Raw genomic sequence first — 26982 nt, 5'->3', positions numbered from 1 at the left:
AGATGGCCAAAACCAACTTAAAAGGCCAGCATGTCCTTTAAATGGGTAGTAGACTGTAAGGTTTTCATATAGAGGTTTAATTCCACATTAAATTTGAAGTCTGCATTGGTAAATTCTTCCAACTCTGAGCTCTGTGCCTAGTGTGGAGCTCCACAGTTGCTGGAGATAGTTCTTTAGCCACTCTGTCATCATCGATTAACAGTTTACCCAGGCACAGTTAGTGTACATGAATACATATTATACTTCTGACTTTTTAACATATCTAATTAAAAGTTGAAGTAAGCATGGAAGGAATCATAAATGCTATGAATAAACAAAGTAAAATTTTGAGCAAAATTATACAGTAGTAAATAATAGCAAAAACCAAATCTCACTTGGAATGTAAAAATTGGAGCAAGATGGTAGGTGGTTCCCAAGACTATGCCTTGTGTCACACCAGGTATCACCATTATAACCAAGCAGTAGGCAAGGTGGAAAAGGGAATGGACTGGTGATGTAGACCTGTATTTTAGGGTACATACCCGAACTGTAATAATGTATTCAGCATATGTATCTTTGAGAAGGAATAATAAACTGCATTTAGAAGGTAATAGTGCACATAACATGTTTGCAACCTTAAATAACAAATTATTAGCATATATACCATCTCCAGATTTCACTCCCGTTGCTTATTAAGAAAATATAATTTTTAGAATTTCTCTGAACATCTTTAAGGAGATTTACAATTGATATTAGAGACTTTAAAAAGTTTTTTTTTAAAAATTACACTAAACATAAAACACTGCTCTGTTTTCATAGAGCTATAGAAATGATAACGGGTAGCTTTTGCATTCTTCATTCTAACATTTTTTATCTGGATATGAACTAGTGGTATGTTCCTAATACTATAAATAAACTTACAGAGAAATAAACACATGCGATTTGTAGGAATTCACTTTTTGAAAACATTTTTTATATATTCAGTTTGATTTTCATATGTTCAGTTGCTTATGAGTATCATCTGAGATGTTCTCATGTGAAAACTTGAGAAAAAGGTTTCTAGAAAATAGCTGGGTAAATGAGTATTGGAAACATGTTGGACTAGTAGTTTTAACAGTACAATTAGGATTTTGCATTTCTGAACTTGAATTTTCTTTTGAACTGTAGATATATAGCTAAAAACTTTGACTTTACCTCCAATATATAATAGAATAAATTTGGGCCTGTAATTACCATATATTTCCACAAGGTGGAACTCTCAATGTTAGGTATCTTTTTCCATTTCAGTTGTCCCAAAATTACTCTGGTGACATAATTTCAAAGTCCCTTTAATTTTTTTTTTTTTTTACAAAGTCATATGATGTAATAGTCCCCCTATTACTTTAGCTTAAAACTTGATTCTAGAAGACAGAATTTCCTCTCACAAAACTACCAATAGTTTTTAAAAATGTTTTAAACTCTCTAAAAACAGAATTTCATGATTTAAATATTAATTTTTTGTAAAAATAGGAGCAAATTATTTGTAAAGTCATTACATAAAACTTCATTATTCAATACTAGTAGTGAAGAATTCTCATAATTCATATACTCTGTTATTGAATAAGGCAGAAAGTTCTAAGTCTTTAGGCTCTTAATCTTCCCTTCCAATTTATACAACATATGCAAATGTATATTCATATGTACATTACTAATACCATGGGATTTATGAATTGCTTTTTATTTTGTTCCTCCAGCTAACTTGAGAGACTTGAAATGTGATGTGCAAGTACAGAGTAAACATACTTGATTCACAGTTTTCATTTATCTCTTAACCTGATAAGAACATCAAACACAGAAGTACAACTTACAGTAGTTTATGATTAATAAAAATATAATGGTAGAAGTTAGATAATATTGCCAAAAATTTTGATTTAAATGAAAATGTCTACTAGTTTTAGGATATCTTCAAACCTTTGAGTCTGAACCAATCTAAACAGTCCTTTGGCTGTCCTGCACTGTAACTTTTAGTTTTATTATCCATTAGTGATGAGCCTTTACTTGGGCAAAAAATCTAAATATATGTCACATCTACCAGGTCATCTCTAGCCATACGCTCTCTCTGGCTCTTTTCTAAGCAGTACTACTGATCTTTTGTACTTTGAAGACCAGGGTGCTTTCTAGAACAGTAGCACATTTTTCTCTTTCTTGGTTTCATGGTAAGTATATTTCTACGTGCGGAAGGTTGAACTCTTAGTTTTAAATAATTTGGGTTCCAACAATATTTTAAATTGAATAAAATATGAAAAAGGGGGAGCTGCTAATATGTAGATTAAAATAGAAAAAAAGGTTTTTGGTGGTTGACCACAAACAATGGGTTATGAATAACATAGAAGATATATAAAATATACATATATTGTAAATGCTTATAAAATTAACTGACATCTAATTAGAAAGGATTTAGATACCTCATTTCACAGACAAATTGAGACTCAGAGAAGTAATTCTCAGGTTACAGAGCAAGTAAGAGGTAGAGCTGGAATTTTTTACCACAGCAATAATTTCTTATAAAGAAACTGTAATTCAACTAATAGTATGTTTGCTATTATCTAGGACTGATCACAAGTCCCTTCAGACAAGTGCTGCTACAAGAGTTAAAAGCAGTTTCTGTGGGCACGTGAGCCCACGAGCAGTCTTAAAGAGGTAGAAAAGGAAAGAGTGAAAGGCAATGAGGTAGTGCATGTGTTAAGAAGCCATAAGTGGGCCAGGTATGGTGCCTCATACCTGTAATCCTAGTACTTTGGGAGACCGAGGTGGGAGGATTTCTTGACTCCAGGAGTTTATGACCAGCCCGGGCAACACTGCAAGACCGTGTCTCTACAAAAAATAGAAAAAAATGTATCTGGGTGTGGGGGCATGTGCCTGTAGTCCTAGCTACTTGGGAGGCTGAGGCAAGAGGATTGCTTGAGCCCAGGAGCTCGAGGTTGGAGTGAGCTATGATGATGCCACTGTACTGTAGCCCAGGCAACAAAGAAACAAACAGAGTCAGCGTATACTCAGTTGCTCCAGGTGCTGCCTGGCAACCCTACCAGTAGCTGATATTGGATGCCTAGAATGTGCTGAGAGCACTGTGCCAGCACTTTATCTCCTTGAGACATTTAGCAGTGTTATGAGAGATGATCATCCTATGGAAAAAAATAAGTAACTTGCTGAATGTGCAGAGCTTGGATTTAAGCACAGTCAGGTTCTATAAGCTCCTAAAGTCCTCCTCCAAGCCATCAGTGCTTCCTGCCTCATCAGTGTACCAAGAGGGAGGGAGGGAAGTTTCATCTCTATAAGGACACTTATTCAAAAGCCAAGTGAAAATATTTCTCAGGGAACATTTATTGTTGTTTAGCTTTTCTCCCCTTTGTGCTGGGGTAAATTTTCTTTATAATCTCTACTTCATCGAAACCTTTGTATCTTATATGTATTTTTAATAATGTTTACACATGTGAACTTAAAAGTATTCTTAAAGAAGGCATAATGTTCACTGTGATAGAATGTTTCAACAAGTTACTGCTTATTTCTAGGTTAAATGCACTAATTGATACATAAATTTAAATTAACTTGAAAAAGATAATTTGATTTTCCAAGGCACAAAAACCACATATACTAACAATTTATAAAAGACAACATGAAAACTTGGAATTTTCTTTCATGTGTTTGAAATGTGATGGTTCAAAAGTAAAAGCTCACTTGTTTTACAGATCCCTGGTTCCAAGATCTCACTCATCCCAACCCCAAGAAAATGTAAAGCCTGGGTTAATTTCCTGCAATAAGTAATCATTTAATTAAAGAACAAAATTAACAGGAATCAAAATGTTGCATCTGTATTTTTTGTTAAACATTATATAAAAAAAAGAAAAAGTATAATACAGTAAATCATTTTGTATAACATGAACTTAAAGAGTTTTCAAATTAATTGTGATCGGGATAAAAATGTCTTTTCAACATAATACTGAATGACACTGTGTCACATGTCCCTCATGACAGAGGCCTGGGAGTGGTGAGCCTGCACATGCATGGCGCCCATCCTCCATTACACTGCAGAACTGTAAAACAAGGTTGAAAGGCAAACGACAGTTTTCTTCTGGTAGAGTGACTTTGGGTCTTAACTGACCCCAACATTTCACACTCCTCAGACAACAAAGAAGGAAGTGTGTCCTCTGGTTACTCCTCTTGCTGCAGGTAAGTGTGGCCAAGATTGCACCTGTGTGTGTGATCCTGCTCTTCTCACAAACACAGCAGGTAGTCTTGAGCTGAACTTCAGGAAAGTTCCCTGATGAATGTTCAGTGTTGGTATCAAAAATTAAACACAAATTCTTCTCAGAAGAAAATCTCTATGGCCTGTGGAATCTAGAGATTATAAAATAAAGAATTTAAGGTTATACATTTCTAACAGTTAAAATTGCCAGAAACCTTCCACAAATCAATTTGCTGCTATTTAAAAGCTTCTCATAAGGCCAGTATGTAAAACATGAGGATGGAGCTGCTCTGGTTACAGTAATATGGAGTCTCAGGGGGCTCCCAACTTCCAGGTCCCTCTCGTTCCCCAGAATATATGGTGAATTCTTAGGACTACCTAGAACTTCGTTTGAAAGCTGCTAGTTAAACCCTTGAAGTACACAGAGAGGCTAGGGCTTTGCTAAATCAGTAGAAATAATGAATTGGTTAATAAATTATTGAAAATTAGAGTTATGAGGGTTTTTTATAGAGTCAGTAATGTGTTCATAGTAATGTTAAATACACTCAAGAAAATCTTATATAACAATATTGTTCAGGCTTTTGATATGAAGTACTAAAATATGGTGTAAATATCTTATAATTATTTTCTTATGTTCAAGTATGGGCTCATTCTTTAAAATTTTGTCATCTAAGAAAGCTATTAAGAACTTCTGAGAGAAAAACATCTTTAGTAAACATTCTTTAATAATGTATAATAGGGAAATATATTAAATTGAGATTACCATACATAGAATATGTAATCATTATATCCTATTTAAAACAGAATGAACATTAAAAATAATTGTGTATGTCTTACTGGAGATATTTCTTAAACATTCATTAAGACCCATTCAAAATAAAAATGATTTCTCCCCAAAAGTATGTTAGTCATGGGAAGAAACATTTCAAAGTTTAAAAATTATTTGCATAATTTTCTCCTGTCCTTCCACCCTCCCCTTCCTCTTTGATACATTCACTCTGAACCACTGCACCTGTTCTCTGTTCCATAGCTACATTGAGCTTACAGAGCAAATCTTTTAAATAGTAATTGCAGTGGCCACTTTGTGAGAAACAGAAAAGGAGAGGAATCCATTATGTAACTACATGGAGGATTTCCCTGCACACTGTGTTCGGGGCTTGAGCATCTTCAGGTAAGAGGACAGAGGACAAAGCAACAGCTGCAACTGAAGTCTGGGTACATCATAGTCATCCCCTTTAGATTAAAGGTGTGTGAGAACATCAAATAATTACTGCTGGTCATGGGATGAAAAAGAAGGGGAAATAAAGAATATACTGCTCACTAAGTAAAGAGAAGTAAATCTTTTCCCAACTTTGTCATCACCAAGAAGCCCAGTGTCCTCCCTTGTGTACAGTAGCACGGACAAAGAATGTATTCCCCTTGGTGGGAAAAGTATGGATTATGGAAGGATCAGGCAATATATTCACAAGGGACTAGACGCTCCACGCAGATAGAAACTTCCTTCAGCATATCAGCAGTCGCATTCTCAGCACCTAGAGCAGTGCCTGGCAAGTAGTAGGTAGTCAAATATTTGCTAAGGAAACATGCTCTTTCAGCTTTGGGGAAACAGTGGCTTGTGCTAAAGATGTGAATAATAATTTTAAAAGTATATGGGAAGGTGGAGACTAATTTCACAGCATCTAAGTATAAATATGTAAGTTCTATACATTGGAGGAATTCTGAATATTAGAGGAGGAGAATTAAATACATAGGAAAGTTCCTTTCATTTTGCTTTGAGATTTTCTTAAAATATACATTAACTACTTAAATAAACCAATGACCTGTGTAATACTATTCTCCCACATATCACCTTTCATCAAGCCCTGTAATAAACCATGGGAGTGGACAGCATATTTAATTGAAGTACATTCTATTCAATAGTTTTCTGCAGAAATGAATTTTTTTTTAGCTGGATACATAGTTCTTTGTGGCTTTTGTATGTATTTAAAAAACAAATATCATGTAATGAAAAGTATCATGAAATTCATATAAACAGAAATCTGACCTTGTCAAATGCTTGCTTGATGCATGTACCTCCATTTCATTACTTTTGTATTCATTTAATTCTTTACGAATTGCTGCCTGAAATTTAAAAACAGGACGTTGCTTTTCAGGACATCAAAAAGTAAACAGAGGACATAAGTATGTTCATAGATTAACAACCATTCCTAATATTTGCTGACTCTATTTTGTAATATGTAGCAAAAAACCCAATATTTTGTTCAGCATTTAGACTGTGTTACTCAATTTTTGTTTTTAAATTTCAGAATATTACAGGGGAACAAACATTTTGGTTACATATAATGCCTTTGCCTCACCCAAGCCAGGGCTACAAGCATGCCCTTCTCCCATACAGTGTGCTCCGCATCCATAAGTTGTGAGTTTACCCCCCCCACACACCCCTCCCACCTGACCAGCACCCAGTGAATATTATTACAATGAATAATGTGAGCATCTTAGTGTTGATCAGTTAGTACCAATTTGATGGCAAGTACATGTGGTGCTTGTTTTTCCATTCTTGTGATACCTCACTTCGAAGGATGGGCTCCAGCTCTATCTGGGATCACACAAGAGGTGCTAGTTCACCATTGTTTTTTGTAGTTGAGTAGTACTCCATGGTGTACATATACCACACTTTATTAATCCACTCATCTATTGATGGGCACTTGGGTTGTTTCCACATCTTTGCAATTGTGAGTTGTGCTGCCATAAACATTGGAGTACAGATGTCTTTATTATAGAATGTCTTTTTTTCCTTTGGATAGATGCCTGATAGTGGGATTGCTAGATCAAATGGTATTTCTATTTTTAGCTCTTTGAGATATCTCCAAATTACTTTCCACAGGGGTTGTACTAATTTGCATTCCCACGAGCAATGTAAGAGTGTTCCTATCTCTCTACATCTACGCCACCATTTGTTTTGGGACTTTTTGTCAGAGGCCATTCTCACTGGAGTTAGGTGATAGCTCATTGTGATTTTGATTTGCATTTCCTTGACGATTAGTGATGTGGAGCATTTTTTTATATACCTGTTAGTCATTTGTATATTGTCTTTTCAGAAATGTCTATTCATGTCCTTTGCCCACTTTTTAATAGGATTGTGTATTTTTTTTTAACTGCTGTTTGAGTTCCTTATATATTTTGGATATTAGTTCCTTGTCAGATGAATAGTTCAAAAATATTTTCTCCCATTCAAGAGATTGTTAATTTTTTCTTTTGCTGTACAGAAGCTTTTTAGTTTAATATAGTCCTATTTGTCTATTTTGGGGTTTTTTTCCCTGTGCTTCTGAGGTCTTAGCCATAAAAATCTTTGCCTAGACCCATGTCTTAAAGTGTTTGCCCTGTGTTTTCTTCTAGTATTCATATTATTTCTGGTATTCTACTTAAGTCTTTAATCCATCGAGAGTTGATTCTTGTATATGGTGAGTGACAGCGGCCCAGTTTCATTCTTTTGCATGTGGAAATCCATTTTTCCCAGCACTATTTATTGAAGAGAATGTCCTTTCCTCAGTGTATGTTCTTGGTACCTTTGTCAAAAATCAGTTGACTTTAAACACATGGATTTATTTCTAGGTTCTCTATTCTGTTCCATCGGTCTATGTGTCTGTTTATACTAATACCATGCTATTTTGGTTACTATAGTCTTCTAATGTATTTTGAAGTCTGGTAACATGATGTATCCAACTTTGTTCTTTTTGCTCAGGATTGCTTTGGCTATTTGGGCTGTTCTTTGATTTCATATAAAATTTAGGGATTTTTTTCCATTTCTGTGAAAAATGACATTGGTATTTTGATAGGGCTTGTATTTAATCTATAGATTATTTTTGGACAGTATGGTCATCTTAATGATACTAATTCTTCTGATTTATGAGCATGAGATATCTTTCATTTTTGTCTGGGTCCTCTTTCTTTCATCAGTGTTCTGTAGTATCCCTTGTAGAGGTTTTTCACCTCTCCTTGGTTAAATTTATTCCTAGGTGTTTTATTTTTTGTAACTATTGTGATTGGTGTGTAGAAACACTAATGATTTTTTATGTTGCAACTTTACTGAATTTATTAGATCTAATAGTGTTTTGGGTGGAGCCTTTAGATTTTTCTAGGTATAAGATCATGTCATCTGTAAAGAGGGACAATTTTACATCTTTCTTTTCAATTTGAATGCCTTTTATTTCTATGTCTTGCCTGATTGTTCTGGTCAGGACTAGTATTCAGGAAGTCCTTAGTAAATTAATTTGCTGTGCTGCAGTAGGAAGACGACTCCTCCTTCCCCCTGCGCCTACCTAACAGAAGGACCAAGCACATGCTTAAGGCACTAATGAAGTAGGAAAACCAAAATAACGAGTAAAGGTCAGCTTTTAGTAAACTTGGGTTTTTGAAGTCAGATAGTCTAGAAAGAAGTCATTCTAACTTCAGCATACGTGTGTTTTCTGCCATTTGAAAAACATTTAAATCATCATGACATAGGGGTGGGCTATGCATCACAGTCTTTTCAGTGCTCTTCATGGCCCTTATCTGGCCCCCTTCATCTTCCCAACGCCACTTTCGTCATGCACTTCTCTCTCACATAAACCCTCCAGGGGCCAATTGAGACAAGAACATCAGACATAAAAAAGCTTTAAGAATTTCAAGAGTATGTCATCCCTACTGAAACACCTTTGCAGACTGCCAGAGATGCTTTTCTTCTCCCCTTATCACTGTGATCCTCTGAGCACATCCATCACGAATAACCAAGAATGGCCAAGTTGATGCGATAGCTGTGTCCATTTGTCAGCTCATGTATTCACACTCAGCACATAAAGATGAAGAACAATTAGCAAATTCTTTGGCTGAATGTATAATGTTTCTCTTTCTAATGGCTTTAAGTATTCTGAAAATCACTAGGGGCAAGAGAGTATGAAAGACAGACTATAGACACTCTAAGCCTTAAATCCTGCCAGTCAACAGCATTTGACCATGGACAAGAACTTACCCTCTCTGTGCTGTATAAATGTCCATTCACTCTACTTCACCCCAGAGCCTCTGTGCCCCACCACCTCCTTGCCTTCTTCCTGTTTAACTGTTCAGACACCTCAGGAGGTTCCCAGAGACTGGACAAGTCCAAGACAGAATCCAGAACCTCCTGTCTATTTGCTGTAGAGGCTCTCCTGAATGCTTCTTGAATTGATTCCATTCCTCTCCATTCCCACCGTAGCTCTTTTTGTTTAAATTTATCAGCTGATCTTTTTCACACCAGCCTTGCCAACTTTTGCTTCATCCCATAGACAATAGTGTCCCGGTTTCCACAATCTTGACATGTGGGACTGGATAATTCTCTGTCCTATGGGCTTTTCTATGTCTTGTGAGATGTTTAGTAGCATCCTCTACCCATTAGATAACAATAGTACCCCAGTTGGGCTACCAAGCATGTCTCCAGATATTGCAAAGTGTCCCTAGGGGCACAAGTGTTCCCTAGTTGAGAACCACTGCTCAACTCTGACCCTGAATTATCTTTGTGAAACCAGTATCTAGTGAAGACATAGTCTTAATTTAAATAGCTGATGGCTCCCATTGTCTAAGAATAAGCTCCCCAGCATGACATGTTTTACCCTTTTCACAAGATACAACACCCCAACCAGCACAGAGAGTTCTGTACCTTATCTGCTGCCGACAGTCTTGTCCAGGGTTTGTCTGCCCTCCTGTCATAGTCCTGTGCTTTTGCTACTTCCACATAATCACTGAATCGTATCAGAATTTTTCTGTCCCTTAATTCATCAACGGTGGGTCTCTGATTTAGCTAAAATAAAAGATCATCATGGGTATGTATCACATGCCAAACTAGCTTTCTTGAAGTACTCTGAACAAACAGCACAGTTCTGTAAACAAAAATAAAACTCTGAAACTATGAAATATAACCTGCATACAAACAATATCTAATGTGAAGGACTTAAATTACACACTGTACTTTTAAGTCACAATCCCCCTTCCTCCAACACGTTTTGGCAGAAGGATTCACACCCCCAATACTACATAGCACAGGCTCAAGGAATGGTTGATGAATTAACTTAGAATAAATTTTATGGCATCAGTAGCTTCTTTGTAAGTATGATTAGATAAGCTTTTTTTTAAAGTACTGATAAAATTATAATGGTAACTACTACTACCCCTATGTCAAGCTCAGGAAGGATATTCTGTTAACTTCAAGTAGAACAGAATTTCATTATTATGGAGCACAGTGGAGAGGAGGAGACAGAAGAACACTTGAATTTAGAATTGGGCAGGGTTTTAGAAGTAAAGTTTACAGTGTTGCTACCTGTAATGGTGCCATGGTAAATTTTAACGATTTGAGTCATAGTTACAAACCTTTGAGGCTAATAAAATTCTCTGGAGTCAAGGAGCTTCTAGACTTTTGAAAGTGACCAAAAGTGATGAGCCTAGAAAGTAACTAAAACACTATATCCAGGTATTCTTTTCTTAGCTATGGTGCAAAGTAAGAAAATGCCCAGTCAACTTCTGGCTTCCACCGGGAAATAAGTGGAAATGTCAGTTGGAGTGCACTGTCCCTACAAGCTGTGCTGCGCTGTGGAAGGATCTCATCCCTAGGGAACGTCAGAGTCACACACTGGGATGTAGCAACAGACACTGCACTTTCAGTGAGTTAATTCATTGTTGCTGAACAAATATTCTGACTTAACTGATGCCATGTTGTCCAGGAAAACATTCACGATCACGGAGTGAGGTCCTGCACTACCCATCCCAACAGCAGCTCTTCTCTAGGTCCACCTTCACTAATCAGGAAATAGCATGCACTTAGTACCTTTCTTGTCAACCTCTGCTTGATTTCTCTTCTTTCTTCCTGCTCCGTCTGATCATTCCTTTCTGTGAAAGATTAAAACAGGAAAACAAACAAACAGGTTGAAACCTCTCTTTAGCAGGGAAGTATATGCAAGATCTCCATGTTCTGGCAGCTGAAAGTGGAATATTAAGGACATTTTTTCTCCAGTCACTGTGTTTTTTTTTTTCCACTTTGCCAGTTGTGCTCAAAAGATCGTGGTTTCATTGTTCCAGAGAAGCACTTGGGCCCCGTGAAGCTTTGCCATCATCCCAGCCCAGTCCCTTGGGCCCTTCTCTACATCAGAGACAACCGCAGATAGCACTGCCATTTATTTCCAGGAATTAGGTATTTCTGTGTCTGTCTGCCTCTCTCACTGATTCTCTCTCTACACTGCCCAAATATCTTTACCTGTGTATTTACACGTAGTACTTAAATGACACATAAAAATAGCTGGAACAGACTAAGTAAATAAACGTACATCTACATCTGAATATAAATAGCACTGCCACTGCTTGTGTTTTTGTTTCTTCCATTTAGCAGGTGTGCATATGTTTTAGCCAACCAACATAAGAAATGGAAAGCCTTTTTCAGATTGTGGGCAACACATGCTTGCCTAGGATTTATATTTTCAGGGTATATTTCAAATCTGAATGTATCTATGAACCCAGCCGATTCTCCATTGCTGAAGTGTGAGCACTTTTATGTGACAGTGCCTTCAAAGGAGCCCAAGTCTCTCACTGAAACGGGCTTTGCTTAGCGAGTTGTGACTATTAACATTCAAGCTGTGTTCACACCTACACTTTGAAGCTAAAAATAGAACAGAGCGCTGAGATATAGTAAAAATGTAAGCCTTGCCCTGGCATACAAGATAGCGGCTGTCCTATTTCTGGTACTCTCCCTTGCTAAATAAAGCCTCAGGTCCCCAACCTAAACAGAGCTCTGCTGCTAGGAAAGAAATCTTAACAACCAGCCCTCCTACAAACACCACCAGCTTTTGGAAAGGGAAATCCCACTACTTGCCATTAAAGGCAGATGATGTGAAATTATGTCATTTAAAAGATGCATTTCCAACATTTGGGTGTTTGGGATATCGCATATATCAGTATTTAATAGCCACTGCACTTTTCAGTAGTTTATTTTAAAAAAAACTTGGATTAGGGTGTTGCAGAAAAGGAAATGAAACCCTGTTATGTGCTTCATTCTTTATCCAAGTGATAAATCGGAAGAAATTATACTTTTAAAGCTATAATCAGAAAGTTGATGATACAATTAGAAAAAAATTGTGAAAGTATCCCCTATAAGGCCAGCCATGAGGGATTTAAGTGATGATATAAAATTCTTCAGATTTCTTAAAATAGGCCAGGAACAAACCCCAAGGGTAGCCTCCATGTGAAAAGACTGAAGCAAAATCAGATCTTTGTGTTTTAATTGTGAAAAGCACCATCATTACTACCAAGGTCATGTAAGCACAGTAGGGTCTTTGGAAACAGGATCTTTGAAAGTGCCTGTCAGAGTGCTTCTCTGTGCCAGGTGCCCTACAGGACACCTCCTCCAAGAAGTCCATCTTGACAGCCTAAACCTGTAAGCCTCAGTCCTCTGAGCTCCCCCTTAGTGATGTGTTTATGGATCTTTCATTTCCAGACCCAGAAAACTCTGTGCCTTACACAAAACAAGGGCTCTATAATCAGGACCTCTATACCCATATTTTCTAGAAATAGCTACAGCAGCTTGGAAAGTTACACATGAGTCTTCCATGAATATTCAGAAATGTATTATTGCTTTTAATGCAATGGTCGAGCATGGGCACTAGAGTTAGGCAAACCTGGGGTTGAACTTTAGCTCTATCTTCTTGCCAATGTTCGTTTGTCAAAAAGTCATATTACATCTCTGAGGCTTAGCTGCTTCACTAGTGAAATGGGCACAGCAATAAAAAGCTCACACATCTATTATGATAATTAAGTGAAGGAATATACACCAGACACTGAAATCTGATTGTAATGCATGGCCCAGATTTGGTCAAATCATCATCATCATACATAAAGGGGCTACCATGTCTTTTGCTCCGATATTCATGTATACTCAGGCAGAGTTCTGAGTGCTCCTCAGATATTACTGCAATTGGTCCTGAGTTCCCCACTTGAAGGGAAGCAAATACCAAGTGATGACATCCTAAGGACTGATCACAAGCAGAAACTGCAACATAGCCTGAGTGCAATCCTGTGTGTCAAGGGCCCATGAGTATGATGCTGTATCCACAGCTATAGTCACCCTATTGTCATCCCCACAGAACAAAAGAAAGCACATCAAATACCCACCCCACAGACCTAGTAGTGACATTCTTAGGTCCTCCCACTCAAGACACTCTAGCAGGCTTCAAAGCTAAGGACAAACCTATGCACAGTTCACTGGTGACAACAGTGTTTATGGCGGGATTGCCATGGCCACTGCAGAAGAAATCGATTTCCCTTTTGCACACCGGGAAGTGTAATAAGTTCCTGTTACCCACTTACTAGCTATCTATTCACCAGAGCCAGTTCTATTTTTAAGGCTTTCACATTTATTTGCAAAGAAAAACACAATTAGAAGCACTTGTCGATAGAAGGACCTGGCTGCCCACAACAGGAGGGTGAGGCTACTACTGAATGCAGAGTGGCTCCTGGACTGCAGTCCCCTCTCCCTGCAGTGGACGGCACACTTGGCACGTGGCATGTCCCAAGGCTTGAACTTGCCTGGCTTACATCTGGACTGCTACTTTTAGTGGCATCTGATTTACAAGCTTTATAAAGGACTCAATTTTTAAAAATTCAAGTATTTGGTAGCTGAAACAGCTTGCTTTTTCTGTCTGCCTACTTCATTAAGTGTGTTACCAATGAAAAGCTTGTCTTTAAACCCCCCTTTATGTTAACATGACCTAGTTAACACAATACAGACTAGTAGTCACCGTCCCTGAAGTTGAAAAAATAAGATGAAGAATTCTCTATCTAATGGTTAAATATTTTCAACAATCTATAAAGGAGGGATTGTTTTGGGCAGCTAATGAAGGCACTGAGGCCAAGGGGGGAGAGAGGAATCAGTCGGAGCTCAGGACCCCGGCCGACGGGCTCCGTGGTCTGCCTCCTGACTTGGAACTGCTCTAATGCAGTAACAAGGTGTTCACAGGTGAACCAAACTCAAAGAATGTTTACAGTGTTCATCACGTAAAGAGAGAGGGGTGGAAAAAAAGAACATACTTTAAAATCCAGGCCCTTAGAAGACAGTTTAGGTTAAAAAAAAAATTAAAAACCAAAACTGACAAGCTAAAGAACTGAGAAACACTTCTGAAGTGACTTCAATGAAATGGAACATTATTCTCTATACCATGGAAATTACTCATGAGCACTGGGGTACAGCATATGCTACAACTGTGTAGCCAACTGGGGGAACTCAAGGGGTGCCAGGCCCAGAGGGACGGCAGGTCCTGGAATCTCAAAGTTCTGAGCCACAGTCAGGTTTCCTGGGGCTTCACTGTTACTTTGAGCAGACTGCTTCACCCCTCCTAAGTAGAACCATCAAGGGGCGTGTCCTTCTCTGGCAGGATTTATGACACCATCTACAGCTTACCTGTGACCTCTGTGGTCACTAGAAGCCCCCACCCAAAATTGCCAGGAAAATCTTCTTGAAACCCAGCATGCAAAATGGGTAATGACCCATTTCCCTTAGATCTACAGGACTGACTAAATGACCCGATGATAGGAACATCTTTATGCTAGGAGGAGAGCTTTTTTTTTTTATTTTGAATTTTAAAGAGATGTATGCACTTTCCTTTACGGGCTTGCTTTCAGAATCCCTCAGCTGCTCAGATTTAATGGGAGCAGGGAGCATTTAGTCTGCAGAGATGGGCTGGGTTATAAGCACTCGGACTCGTGCAACAGCCTCAGCACACATGCCGGGAAAACCTCTTGGGGAATCACCAGCTACTTACGTTTCAAGATATTTCTTCTCTCCAGCTCCTCCACAGCTGGTCTTTGGCTCAGCCGTCTGCGGAAAAACACTAGAATTACATTTTGCACCATGGTGGCTGCCTGAAAGTTCCATCCAGGGACTGCAAGGGTGAGAGGTGGCTGGCACACTCCCTAAAAATCACCTCCCAAAAAGTGGGAGGAGAGAAAGTGAACCTTTGCTGGCTGCCCCTTGCCGGCAAGATCGCTCCGACTCCCAGATGGGCGTGAACGCTGCCCTGTCACAGAGCGAGCACTAGGGTAGTCCTTGCTCCAGTTCCACCTGTGCGAGTCTTCATGTTTCTGATCTGTCGCCCACACCTTGCCCGGTCTGGACTCTGCACCCAGGCAGCCTGTGTAAGCAGCGCAGAGACCCACTCGGGAAATTCTTCCTCCGGCCCGCCGGCTCGGGGAGAGGCGCACCGCCCGTCTTCAGGCTCCTGGTCCCTGAGGTGCCGGGAGATCCACGCCTCCCAGCGCCGCCTCCCGCGGCCACACCGGAGCCCCCAGCCCCGGGAGCAGGGGCTGTCCCTCAGCTCTGCCTGCTGAACGAGTCTCCGCCCAGCCCGCACCCAGGCGCGTCTAAGGGCGCGGTCCGCGGAGCCTCCCGCCTCCCGCCTCCCGCCGGTGAGCGCAGCTCCGCTGCGGTGCAAACGGAATCTCCCGCACTGGCCTCTCCGGTGCAAACGGAATCTCCCGCACTGGCCGCTGCGGGAGGTCGGCCCGCCCACCTACCCACCCACGCACACCCCCGCCCGCGTCAGCCCAGACCCAGGGTGCCATACGAAGACAAATTATTACTTCTTTTTCAAATCGTCTCTCATTGCGGGAGTTGGCGGACACAGCCAGAAAATAAAAATAAAAAATATAACCACCACCACCAAAAAAACATAAAAGCCTTGTCAGGAATGGGAGGCATAATTAGCCAAAATTAATGCCAAGCTCCAATTACTTTTGCAACTAAAATGTTGTTGTTCCTGGGTCAGAGCCAGAAACCTTCCCACTTCCGGATCCTGTAGCCACCACAGGGCGTTCAAACGGGGCCTGGAGTTTGGATGCCCAGAGTTCAGGACGCAACACTCCGCCCCAGCGAGGATGTTGCCTCCAAAAGTCTTTGTCTCCCATTTGTGATCCCTGTCCCAGCACAAAGCCCAGGGCGGGCCCTGCGCAGCTGCTCCTCCTCCACAGCCAAACACAGCAGCCACTGGGCTCCCCGGGGCTTTGTCCTCTGGCACCGCGAGTGGGCGGTTGTTTCCACGTCTTGTCTTGAAGTCTTGGAAGACTTGACCCTACCCCCCGACAGCTGGCTGGAATCCAGGACTAATGTCCCCGCCAGTCTGCCTAAGCCATGTCCGCAAAGCGTAGCTCACTAGACCTAGTTGCTCCTGCAGCCTGGTCAGAACAGTCCAACTGCCACTTCTCCAATCGCTCAGTAAATGACGATGGGATATTTGCTATGTGCCAGGCGCTGCCCGGACACGGTGCTGAACCAGGTAAGGCTTCCCTGACCTTGGGAAGCTCACAGTCTAGAGGAAAAGGCAGACACACATCATTTCAGGGAGTAGCCAATGCCTTGGAGGAAATGAAACCGGGGTCCAGATGGAGGAGAGACTGGGCAGGGACAGACACACTCAGAACCTGGGGCAGATGCACTTCCGTGGAGACCCGAATGGAGAAGAGGAACCGGCCAGGGGAAGATCACACCTCTCCAGACACAGTTTCGCTCAGCTGGTCGCACGCTGGGCTTAAAGATAGAGGGAGGGGTAACCAAGGAAGGCATCATGGAAGAGGAAACTTTGATGGCCATGTCCCACCTGCGTGTCCCTGCTCTGCCGTCTGTTGTCCCCATGCCACATCCCACCTCCACCTCCACGTGCAGAGCCACAGAGAGCACAGGAGACTCAGCACAGCAGCCAGGACCTGGACGCGAACTGCACCTGTCAGACCTCGCCTCTCCCTCGGGTCCCTCTGCCGTCCCTGCAGCACGGAGGCCCGGCCACCTGTGTACCCGACCGCAATGCAGCCACCGGCGGGGCTTTTCTAGGACTCCACAGCGGTCAGTGTCAGCCAAGTTCACATTCTGGCTCCAGCACTGACCACCCTTGTGGCTTTGGGGAAGCCGCGGACCCTCCTCTGTCAAGCCTGAGACATTGGTTTCCTTCCCAGGGGTGTCGTGCACGTGAAATGAGGTCATTCGTGAAAACAAATTCCTCCCAAGGCCAGATCCCTCACGACTGCACAGCAAGTCTGCCTTTGTTGTGACCATTATTGTGTTACCGTGATTGCCGTCATTAGGTTCTCAACAAATAACATTTGTGGGACTGTACAGAGGCATTTAAAAAATGCCAGCATCCCCACCCCCCACTGCAGGTATGAAAAGGTGAGAGACTGGAGTAACACCAGTGTTTGAAGACCTGAGCTTGAGCCCCAAGGGGTCTCCCCTTCAGCGCGGGCCCCTGGGGACTAGCTTGCTCCTCCGTGTGTCTGAGCCTCTGTGACACAGGAACAGCAAGAGCCCCCCACCCGCCAGGTCTGAATGACAACAGGCCGTCACGGGAGAAGCAGTGACACAAAGGACCCCAATTCTGGCCACGGAAGGGCTCAGGGGACAGGATGGATACTGGGGAGGGGGAGGCACAGGCACTTTTAGGGCAACAGAAATGGACACCACTGGGCCTATCAGGGACAGGGGCCCGTGATCCTTCACCGGTGACGCGGCACTTCCTTTGTACGTCTCCTCCGGCCAAGGGCAGATTGTGGGAAGTAAACAGAGGCCACCAGGACTCCCTGGCTGTGAGCTGAGGGAGGCAGGAGGAGGGTGGCTGGGACTGCCCTGGGGATGCCATCACCTCCTTGTACCTGTCTCTGCTCCCTTGGCCTGAGAGCCAATTCTTCCTCCTCTTCCCTGACCAGCGGCCTCGGGTCTTGGGCGGCACCATATTCTACACAGATTAAACCGAATCAAACCCTTCACTCCGCACACCCGGCCTCTCATGACCCCCCCCTCGCCTGCGTCACTCGTGCGCCGACGTCCTCCCCAGCCTGGTCTCTGCCTGGTCCTCCCTGCGCGTCCATCAGACACACCCACACACTCGTGCACGGGCAGAGCCCAGCCCGGGGGCCACGTGGTAGGCTCCTGGTGACGGCCAGCGGGCCGCTGGGGGCACAAGTCAGCGGATGCCGGTCCCTTTCCCCGCACTACGGAGCTGCACAGGGGAGGGGCCCTGCCAGAGCCTCCTGCGCTCGCAGCCTCACGAACAAGGTGCTCTCAAAGGAGCATCTAGAAACAGCCCCCGCAGAGCTTTGGGAACTGAGGAAGCCCCAAGGGGCGGGGCGGGGCAGGGTCCAGAACCCCCGCGGGCGTCCCCGACTCTCCCACCCCCGCAGCCACTCCCGGCTCCCGATTCACAAACGGAGCCGCCAGTGACGTGCTGGAGCTGCCGGAGCCGGGGAAGCCGTGGTCTATTTCTGACTCTCCCGCTGCGAAGCCCAAGTGTGGCGGTTAATTACGGCACCGCGTGGGTGTGGGAGCGACACCAAGAAAAGAAACGCCAGGGACAGAGAAGAGCATCTGCCCGTCTCCCCACCCGGCCCCGCCTGTGCACCAGGAGAGGGGGGTGGGGAGACGAGGACGGGCTGGGCCGGGGACCAGGAAGGGGCTGAACAGGCCCCGGGGACTTAGACATCCAAGGCTTTGACACTGCACACCCGGGAAGGGGGATGCGAGTCATCGTGGGGGCCTTGGGGGCTGTCAGGACACGAACAGCAGCCCAGCGAGTAACCCCATGGGGACTGGCCTCTCCCCGTGACAGATCTGCAGTGGTCACCTGCACACGGGCCCTGTGCTGTGAACACGGCAGAGGAGACACAGGGAGGGGGCAGAGTGATGGAGAGAAAGGGTGGACGCAGGACGTCGCCCGGAGGTGGAGCTGACAGGCCGGCACGCTGGGTGGTCAGGATGCCCAGGCTGGGCTCCAGAATCGATGTCACAGGTGCCCGGCCCGTGTGTCAGGTCTGTGAAAGGCTGTCGAATTTCTGTTCCTTCCGGATCAGCGCTGCAGCCCACAGCACTGACACAGGGTTTGAATTCAGGCCCCAGCTCAGCTACCTGCCAGCCAGGTGACCAGCTAACTGCGGTCGTGAAGGCAGGGCCTCCAGGAGGGAGGTGGGGACAGAGGCCGACAAGCGAGGCAGGTGGAGCAGGGACAGAATCTGAGTCCCGGCGACGCGGGTTCAGCCCAGAATCCAGCCGGACCTGCAGCTGCCCCCTCTGTTGCACTTCAGTCATGTCGACAAACATGTTTTCGGTTTTGCTTATGGCCCTTTGGGTTGAGTTTTGTTGCTTGCAAACAGAACGTTGCTTGCATATCTGAGGACCTGTTTTTGGGGTGGGCTGAGGGTAGCCAGCTTGGACCAAGCCCCTGAAATGAGAGCCTGAAGTGCGGGGAAGAGAGAGGTGATTTCGGTGAAGCCCCCAGTGTGGGTGTGGTTTTGAGATCCGTCCGAGATTGGGCAAAAGACCATCCTGGCAAAACAAGGCCCAGGCCCAGCGGCTGTGGGGCATTCCCATCTCTTTCCCGAGACTTGCAGCTTCCCGAGGGGGGGCCCAAGCTGGCTCCCTGCCCCGCCTAGAAAGGCCCTTTGGTAGCAAGGCCATCGTCACAGAGGAGAGAGCCAGCGTTCTAGCCTAAGTCACTCAAGAATGTCAGCCCTGGCCGGCCACCGTCTCGCCGTGGGCACGGGCAGGTTACTCCCCCGGATCTTCGGTTTTTCCCCCGAAAAAGGAAGGAGAGGAAATCCCTGCAGACGCCCGTTACTGGTGGGTAGTGATGCCAGGACCCAGCTCTCAAGTTGGGGTGAAGCTCTGGGGGACAGCAGAGAAGCGCCAAGCCCAGCACGTGGCTGTGCCCCTAGGAGATGCAGTTTCCAAACCGTCCCTGCACGCCCCCTGCTCTGCTGCCTGCCTGGGTGTCCTCCCCACATGGCCAGACTGCCCCCCTACACGCACATCCCCAGTCTCCATCGCCTGCCAGCGCCGACATCACACCAGAGGTTATTAAATCAATGTCTAAAGTCACGTCAGTGTGGAGCAGGAGCTGAGAAGCGACTCCCTCCAAACAAGGCAGAAAGCTTCCTGCAGAGAGAAGCCGCAGCTGGGGAACAGGCAGCTCCACACCCATGGGGACGCCGGGACTATTTCGGGAGCCTCCCTCCCGGGAACACCAGTCCTGCCCGCAGCCCAGCTTGAGTCACTGAGGAACGTGGCGGCCCCCGCCTGGAGACGGGGTTCCCCAGCGAGGCGGCATGTCGTTCAATGGGACAACCGTGCCAGACGAGCAGGCCCCCAGCGGGGTACGGGCCCCGCGTGCGCTCACTGTCGGGGCGGGTGGGGACAAGCACGTGGACCATTAGCCTCAGGCCCCCAGGGTGAGGGAGAAGAGGGGACCTGTTGAGGGCAGGTGGTCTACAGGATGAGGCCTGGACCAGGGACAGGCACCGGGCAGAGGGGACAGAGCGTGTCCACCTGGGCAACACCAGCCCCTGTCCTGGCCACCTCCCTGCAAGCAGGCGGTCAGCACGCCGAGGGGCCAGCCCCGCCCCAGGGACAGCAGGGAGATGTGACCCCAGGACCTCAAGATCACATGGCCACAGCTGACCTCCTCACACCACGTCCCCACCCCCCGACACTTGCTCAGCGTCCAGTGTCCCCAGCTCGGAGGCTGGCTCCGGCCACTACCCAGGCAGCCACCCGCCCCCGCACAGCCTCCTGGTTCCACTCGCTCCTCACTCCCACCCCCCCCACCTCCCCCCGGGATCTCCGAGTCTGCCGGGTTCCACTGCGCAGCCACCGCCCTGACCCCGGCCACCAGCCTCACAGGGGCCCCCGGGGCAGAGGCCATGGCCTCCCTGCTCAGGAGCTCCCAGCCCTCGCACCGCACCCCTGCCCAGCAAGCGTCCTGCTGGGCAGGTCCCCTTAGCCTCCCACACATGATTAAAAACACGTAGCGCCCTCTCTGCAACACAAAGGAGGGCAAAGGACATTAACGGTTAATCAAATGACACATATTTCAACTTGTGTTCAGACACGACCGCAGGCCCGCGGCAGGTAGCGTGGCGAACATGGTGAAGCTCTGTGTATACTCATCACCATGACGACGTCGGTGACCGCTTCATAAATGAGTGAACGAATGCATGCACGGAACTCAGAATGAATGAGTGAAGGAATGCATGCATGGAACTCAGAATGAATGAGTGAAGGAATGCATGCGTGAAGCATCAAGGCGAGACCACCAGGTTTTTACCAAGAGACCTGAACCCAAAGCCTGGCTGTGGCACAGTAGCAGGGCAGCCACGGGCCAGCCGCCCCTCAGGCCGTGAAAGACCCCAGGCTCCCAGCCCTAGACAGCGACCACAGCCTGAGGGCGGCAGTGTGCTTGCAACCCCTGGACAAAGCACCAAACTGGCCATTTAGGGACTTGAGACCCACGGGGGCAGGGACTTTGCCTAGTCACTGCCACATCCCTATCCCCTTGCACAGTGCTGGGCACTCAAGCTGGCACAGCCAAACGGGCAGAGGCGTCACCAGGGGCCTGGCTGCAGGGAGCGTGGTCGTGGGCACACGGGACACAGCTAACCCTAAGCTGTGCAACTGGACAACAGCTGTGGGAGTTTTGTAGGGTCCAAAGCCCAGCATCACTCACAGACCCCAGTGTAAGTAACCACGACCCCAAACAGCATGTCATGGTGCCACCTGCCAGAGGGCAAAAGCCTGGAAACCCACAGTGCTGGCAGGAGTGTAGACAGAGCCCCTCCAGCAGTGTGCCAGGACTGACAACCAGGGCGCTGCCGTGGGGGCTTCCCTGGCGATAAGGTGTGAAGACCCATCAAAACTTACAAACGCACGGACTCTCCGACCCACAGGTTCCGAGCCCGAGAACAGGTTCTCCGAGGTGCTGGTACCCAGTGGGCCTCCTGCAGACGTGTGTAAGGATGTTTGTCACAGCAAACGCAGGGCAAAGCCTCGATGCCCGGTTAGGGCCTGGGGAAAGAAACCAGCCAGCCTGGCGGTGGATCAGCGCCGCTGCGGAACCGCACCGGGCACCGCCCCACCGGCCTTCACGGGGGAGGCTGGCCCTGCAGGTCCCAGAGAGGACGCAGAAACTGCGAGGTCGTGTCGCGGTTGGTCATCTGGGTCCCCGACCAGCCTGGCTTGCACGCTGGCTTCCCAGGGATCAGCTGTGGAGTCAGATCTGCGCATCCGCTTCCGGCCGCCCTCGAGTCTGGGACGGTCAGTTTGAGTCGCCAACCTGGCAAAGCTCCAGTGCTCAGCGCGCAGCCAGACAGCCACCCAGGGGACTGCTGTGACGGCGTTTTGTGGATGTGACTAAGGCCCACAGTCATCTGACTGCAAGGGAGGGAGGTGGCCCTACGTGACCTGGGTGGGCCTGGTCCCACCAGGGGAAAGGCCTCAGAGCCGGGCTGAGGGTCCCTGGAGAAGAAACCCCTCCTGTGGACGCAGCCCGGGCCGTGCCCGGGACCCCGCCTGTCCCCACAGCCTGCCCCGTGGACTCCGGACTTGCCCAGCCCGACCCCACACGCTCTGTTCCCACCAGCCGAGTTGTGCATCTGTCCGGAACCCGCTGCTTTTGTTCCCAAAACTATTTGTACCAGGTGTACTTGTTTCCGTAATTAGGTAATTTAATTAAGCTTTATGCACACTGATTAAATGATCTCATACGGATATAAAATGAAAATGTTATTTCTATGAAAACTACACTGAAGCCTTTAGAGTCAGTCAAGGCAAGTTTCTAAAAACGCCACCGCCAAGTTCGCGTGGGAGAGAGAAGTGCGACGCGTGGGGGGCAGGTCCCACCGCCAGGGAAGGAGTCGGCACTTAGGACGCGTCCAAGCCTCTTCCGATGCTCCCTCCTCCTCGGAGAGTGACAGGAGAATGTGCCGGAGGCGCACTCTGCCCGTAGTAGATCGTTCCTCAAAGAAATATCCTTGCTCCTACCTCAAAAAAAATGGCCGCATAAATGCAAATCTGCACAATTTAGGCTAAAATAAAGTGTTTAAGGCACGAACACATCATGTTCATGATTTCCTCTTTCAGCAGCTTTCTGATTAATCGCGCAGGGCTGAGCCTTGAGGAGAGACTGAGGCAGCACGAAGTACCTACCGCAGGTGACAGGCTCAGCCTCTGCTCCCAGACGCTGTTTCCTGCCTCTGAGCTTCCGCCTGGGCTGTTCCCCCGCCAGGCCCCCCTCATCCTCCCTGCTTCCCGGGGTTCCAGGTCCAGCCCCGCAGACTCAGCCATCCCTAACAGCCACTCCCTCCCCCGGGCTCACGGCCTGCCTCGGTGCCAGCCTGGGAGCTGGAGGAAGGGCCTTGCCCGGCTCAGGGCTGGGCCCAGGTGGGTGCCCGGCAAGGCTGGTTGGGAAAACCAGCAGAAACAGAACGCCACCTAGAACTGCCCTTGATTTCAAACAGACAAGGCTGCCCCCCACACGGCACGTTTCCCCCAGACTCGGAACCCCCTCGGTGCCACGCGGGACACCTGGCCCCACCGGCACAGGGCAGGGCGTCTGGAGCAACAGGTGGGATCGGGGACTGTCCTAGCTGTGTGCGCTTCACGCCACGCCCTCCTGCACCCAGGCTGCGCATCCCACACCCACCACTCAAGTTCTCACTTGACCTCCTCTCCCCCCACACTTGCCGGTAAAATGGAAGCTTCCAGAGGCAGCCCCTGCCTCTGCTCTGTCCCTCCCTCCACCCCACATCCAGTGCAGAGAGTGGCACACACAGGTTTTCCGGAAACATCTGTGGTTGAACTAAAATGTCCGGGGTGTGGGGGATGGGGTAGCAGTGTTTGTCCAGGTCACCCCAGGGCCCCAGAGTCCCCATTCCCAACTTCTTGTGGCTCGTCACGCCCTGGAGCCATTGACAGATTCCCTGCAGCTCTGTCCAAGCCCACGGGATTCTGCACGGACTCCCCGGACCAGGCTGCTTCAGAAACCGCGGCCACCTAACAGATGGGGTGCTCTGCGTTCACTCGTCCATCTGCTCAGCCGTCCCCTCCTTTCTTCTTTAGTCTAACGAAGTCAATTTGAACACCTACAGTGGCAGAAATGGCCAGTTCCCACCCAGTCTCTGTTCTTCCCTTCTTATCTCAGAACTCAAATTCTATCCAGGGCAGTTTCTTTTCCAGCTAAGCACGGCCAGGCAAAGAGATCCCAGCCATGGAGCTCCAACCAGGTGGATGTGTATGGGAAGAGCCCTCTGGACGCAATGATTCAGGTGAGATGTTTGCTCCTTTGGGATGTGAGGACAGTGGCTGGTGCTCCTGCAGCCATCCTGGACTATGGAGGACAAACGCAGCACAAACAACCCAACTGCCTGTCTGCAACTATTCCACGGAGTAGGGTGGCTCCAAGCACAGGGTCTGGAGTTCAGCCTGCCTGAGTCAAATCTCAGCTCCACTGCACACTAGCTGTGCGACCCTGACATCTTACCTAATCTCTCTGAGCCACTTCCTCAGCTGCTGAGTACAGCTAATAACGGCATTTGCATCTGAGGCTGGAGTGAATGCAGGCACAGCACAGCCCCTGACACGTGACATAGGTCAGTAAATGTTAATGACCTATCATTGTGCTGTTATAACAACTGCTACTCTAATATGACAAGTCCCAATAATGAGTAGAGCAGGGCAGTGCAGTGTCCCTGCAAGTACCCGAGCAGGCTGGTGTTTCACACCCATTTTGCAGGCACTGCCAAGCCAAGAGACTCCCTGGGCTCACTCAGTCCACGACTTCAGCCAGGCAACCTCCAAACCGACTGGGCCGCCTGCTCCCGGGGTTGAGAATCATGTCTGATTAATAATGAATGGGGGTTGATGTTGTCTTGCATTTTCTTAGCAAACATGCTATACCATCTTCTACAGATTCCTAAGTAACAAAAGAAAACAAGCAGCAGCTAACCTCCCCCCAGGACCCAAAAGGAACAAGGTCACTACCCAGGGATACTGACCAGGAAGCCAGAGCCTCTCCCCTGCACGGGATGGGATTCGGCCCCACTCCCCACGCCCAGGCTGGCTCTCCCCTTCTGAACACCATAACTGCTACCCAAAAAGATAGAGCTTCATATTCATATCCTCTGAGGCTTAGGTTTTGCCAATTAAACTTTCCCTGATTTGGAAACTCTGTGTTCTGTTGCTTAGCTACTTATCTAAAAGCAGAACAGGCAAGATGCATAGTTTATAGCCAGTGTGTTGCCCGATCCACGCTGGCCTCACCTGCCCCTACCCCACCTCTGCGGGACAGCCAAGTCCCCCTGTGGGGCTGAGGGTGATCTGCCCCCCAAACCCCGCATCCTGCAGAGGCTGAGCTCAGCCCTGCCTCTCGAGTCCCTTTGCATTTCTATTGCAATCCCTGACTGTGTCCAGTACATCCTGGCGCCTCCTGGTGACCTTGGGGGCTAGGTCACAGTCATGCAGGCCCCTGACCACAGGGGAGAAGCGGAGGCTGGTGCCACATCCAGGGCCGGGAGGGCGTGCCCGCCTGGAGCAGACCGCACCCCAGTTCCCGTAAGATTTCTCAGCAGAGAGAGACTGGGAGCCCCGCAGCACACTAGACTAGACGCTCCCCGGAGGGCCAGGAAAGCTAGGCAGATGAGTCTGCTTAAGCAAAAAGGAAAGAAAAATCATATAAATTTCTAAACACAAAAAGCCCTGTTCCTGGGACCCTAAAGTCCAAGGCCGATCACAGTGAGCAAGGCCCGGCAGCCCCAGCCCGGCCACTGCACAGGGCTGGACGCCCGAGGGTCTGCCACGTCCCACCACTGTCAGGGACCCTGTCCAGGCGGGACCCGGCACCAGGCTCCCCTCCCGGAGGGCTCTGGGCGGGGGCTTCACCCCCCACAGGCAGAGCCTGGACATCGGTGTGGAGGCCGAGGTCCCCAGAGTGCCTGTGAGGAAGCCGTGGCCAGGGGACACGAGTCCAGCGTGGGGAAGGTGACGATGGTGAAGACAGTGACGACGACGATGATGAGGAAGATGATAAAAACGCTAATGAAGTTATTGCTGAAGATGATGGTGAAGGCGAAGAGAATGAGGAAGAGGAAGATGAAAATGACGAAGACTGGGACACCAGTGCAGGTGACGCTGAGGACAGGCCCCCACACGCAGTTCCCTCAACCCGTGTGGTGATAACTGCCAAATTCTGATGTGTCCCCACGCCCAGACACGTTCCAGGCACTGCGGATACAGCCGAGGGGTGGGACGCTTCTGCTGGGGGTGAGGAAGTGTCCTGAGACCGCGGTGAGGACACGACTCCAGGAACATGCCAGAGACACGGAGCCGCATCCTCACGGTGGGTGGGCCTTATGTGTGTGGATGGCGCCTCCGTAAAGCTGCTGAAAGGGAGGGATTCCCTGTCCTCGCGGAGCCCAGACTCACCTTACCCTCTGAGCGCTCCGGTCCCCAGTGCCATTCCAGGCATTGTATGTTGAGTCCCACTGCATTCCACCCGCCGCCCTGCAGCACGGGCTCTGTTGTCATCACACCCATTTTACAGACGAGGGGACTGAGGCGCAGGCCCGGAGGATGACTTCCCTGCGGTCGTGTGCTGGAAGGTGGCAGAGCAGGGTAGAAACTGAGGCCTTCTGTGCGGAGTTCACGCTTCTCAGCCCCGCACCAAGAAGCTTCCTCCAGCCAAGGGTGGAGCCGAGAGGGTCGTACACAAGCCCTTCCAGCACCGCCCCGCCCTGCGAGAGGAAGAGAACAGCTGGACAGCCGAGGGGGCCTCCCAGTCCTGCGCCTGGGTGACTCTGCTGCCCACAGTTTGGTTGCATTTGTTCTCCCCATGTCAACTCAGCAGTCAAAAATCCCCTCAACCTCAGCACAGCAAGAACGAGGGCCTCAAAAACAAGTATGTAAGTGACTTCATGTCGGAGGTGGC

General features: G+C 47.6%; 1 protein-coding gene across 1 annotated transcript in view; it reads right to left on the bottom strand.

Moving 5' to 3' along the window:
- Positions 1-3763: 3763 nt before the first annotated feature.
- PHACTR3 (phosphatase and actin regulator 3) overlaps positions 3764-26982 on the bottom strand; it is a 68259-nt gene continuing 45040 nt past the window's right edge. The window contains exons 8-12 of the mRNA XM_045528471.1: positions 15013-15068; positions 11034-11095; positions 9873-10013; positions 6246-6322; positions 3764-4353 (exon numbers count right to left, since the gene is read on the bottom strand). Coding sequence (XP_045384427.1) covers positions 4338-4353; positions 6246-6322; positions 9873-10013; positions 11034-11095; positions 15013-15068 — 352 coding nt within the window. The 3' untranslated portion in view covers positions 3764-4337. The remainder of the gene's footprint in view (positions 4354-6245; positions 6323-9872; positions 10014-11033; positions 11096-15012; positions 15069-26982) is intronic.

The sequence above is a fragment of the Lemur catta genome, chromosome 17 (genome assembly GCF_020740605.2).
Source record: "Lemur catta isolate mLemCat1 chromosome 17, mLemCat1.pri, whole genome shotgun sequence".
In the NCBI taxonomy this organism is placed as follows: Eukaryota; Metazoa; Chordata; class Mammalia; order Primates; family Lemuridae; genus Lemur; species Lemur catta.
This window is presented reverse-complemented; position numbering and strand designations above follow the sequence as displayed.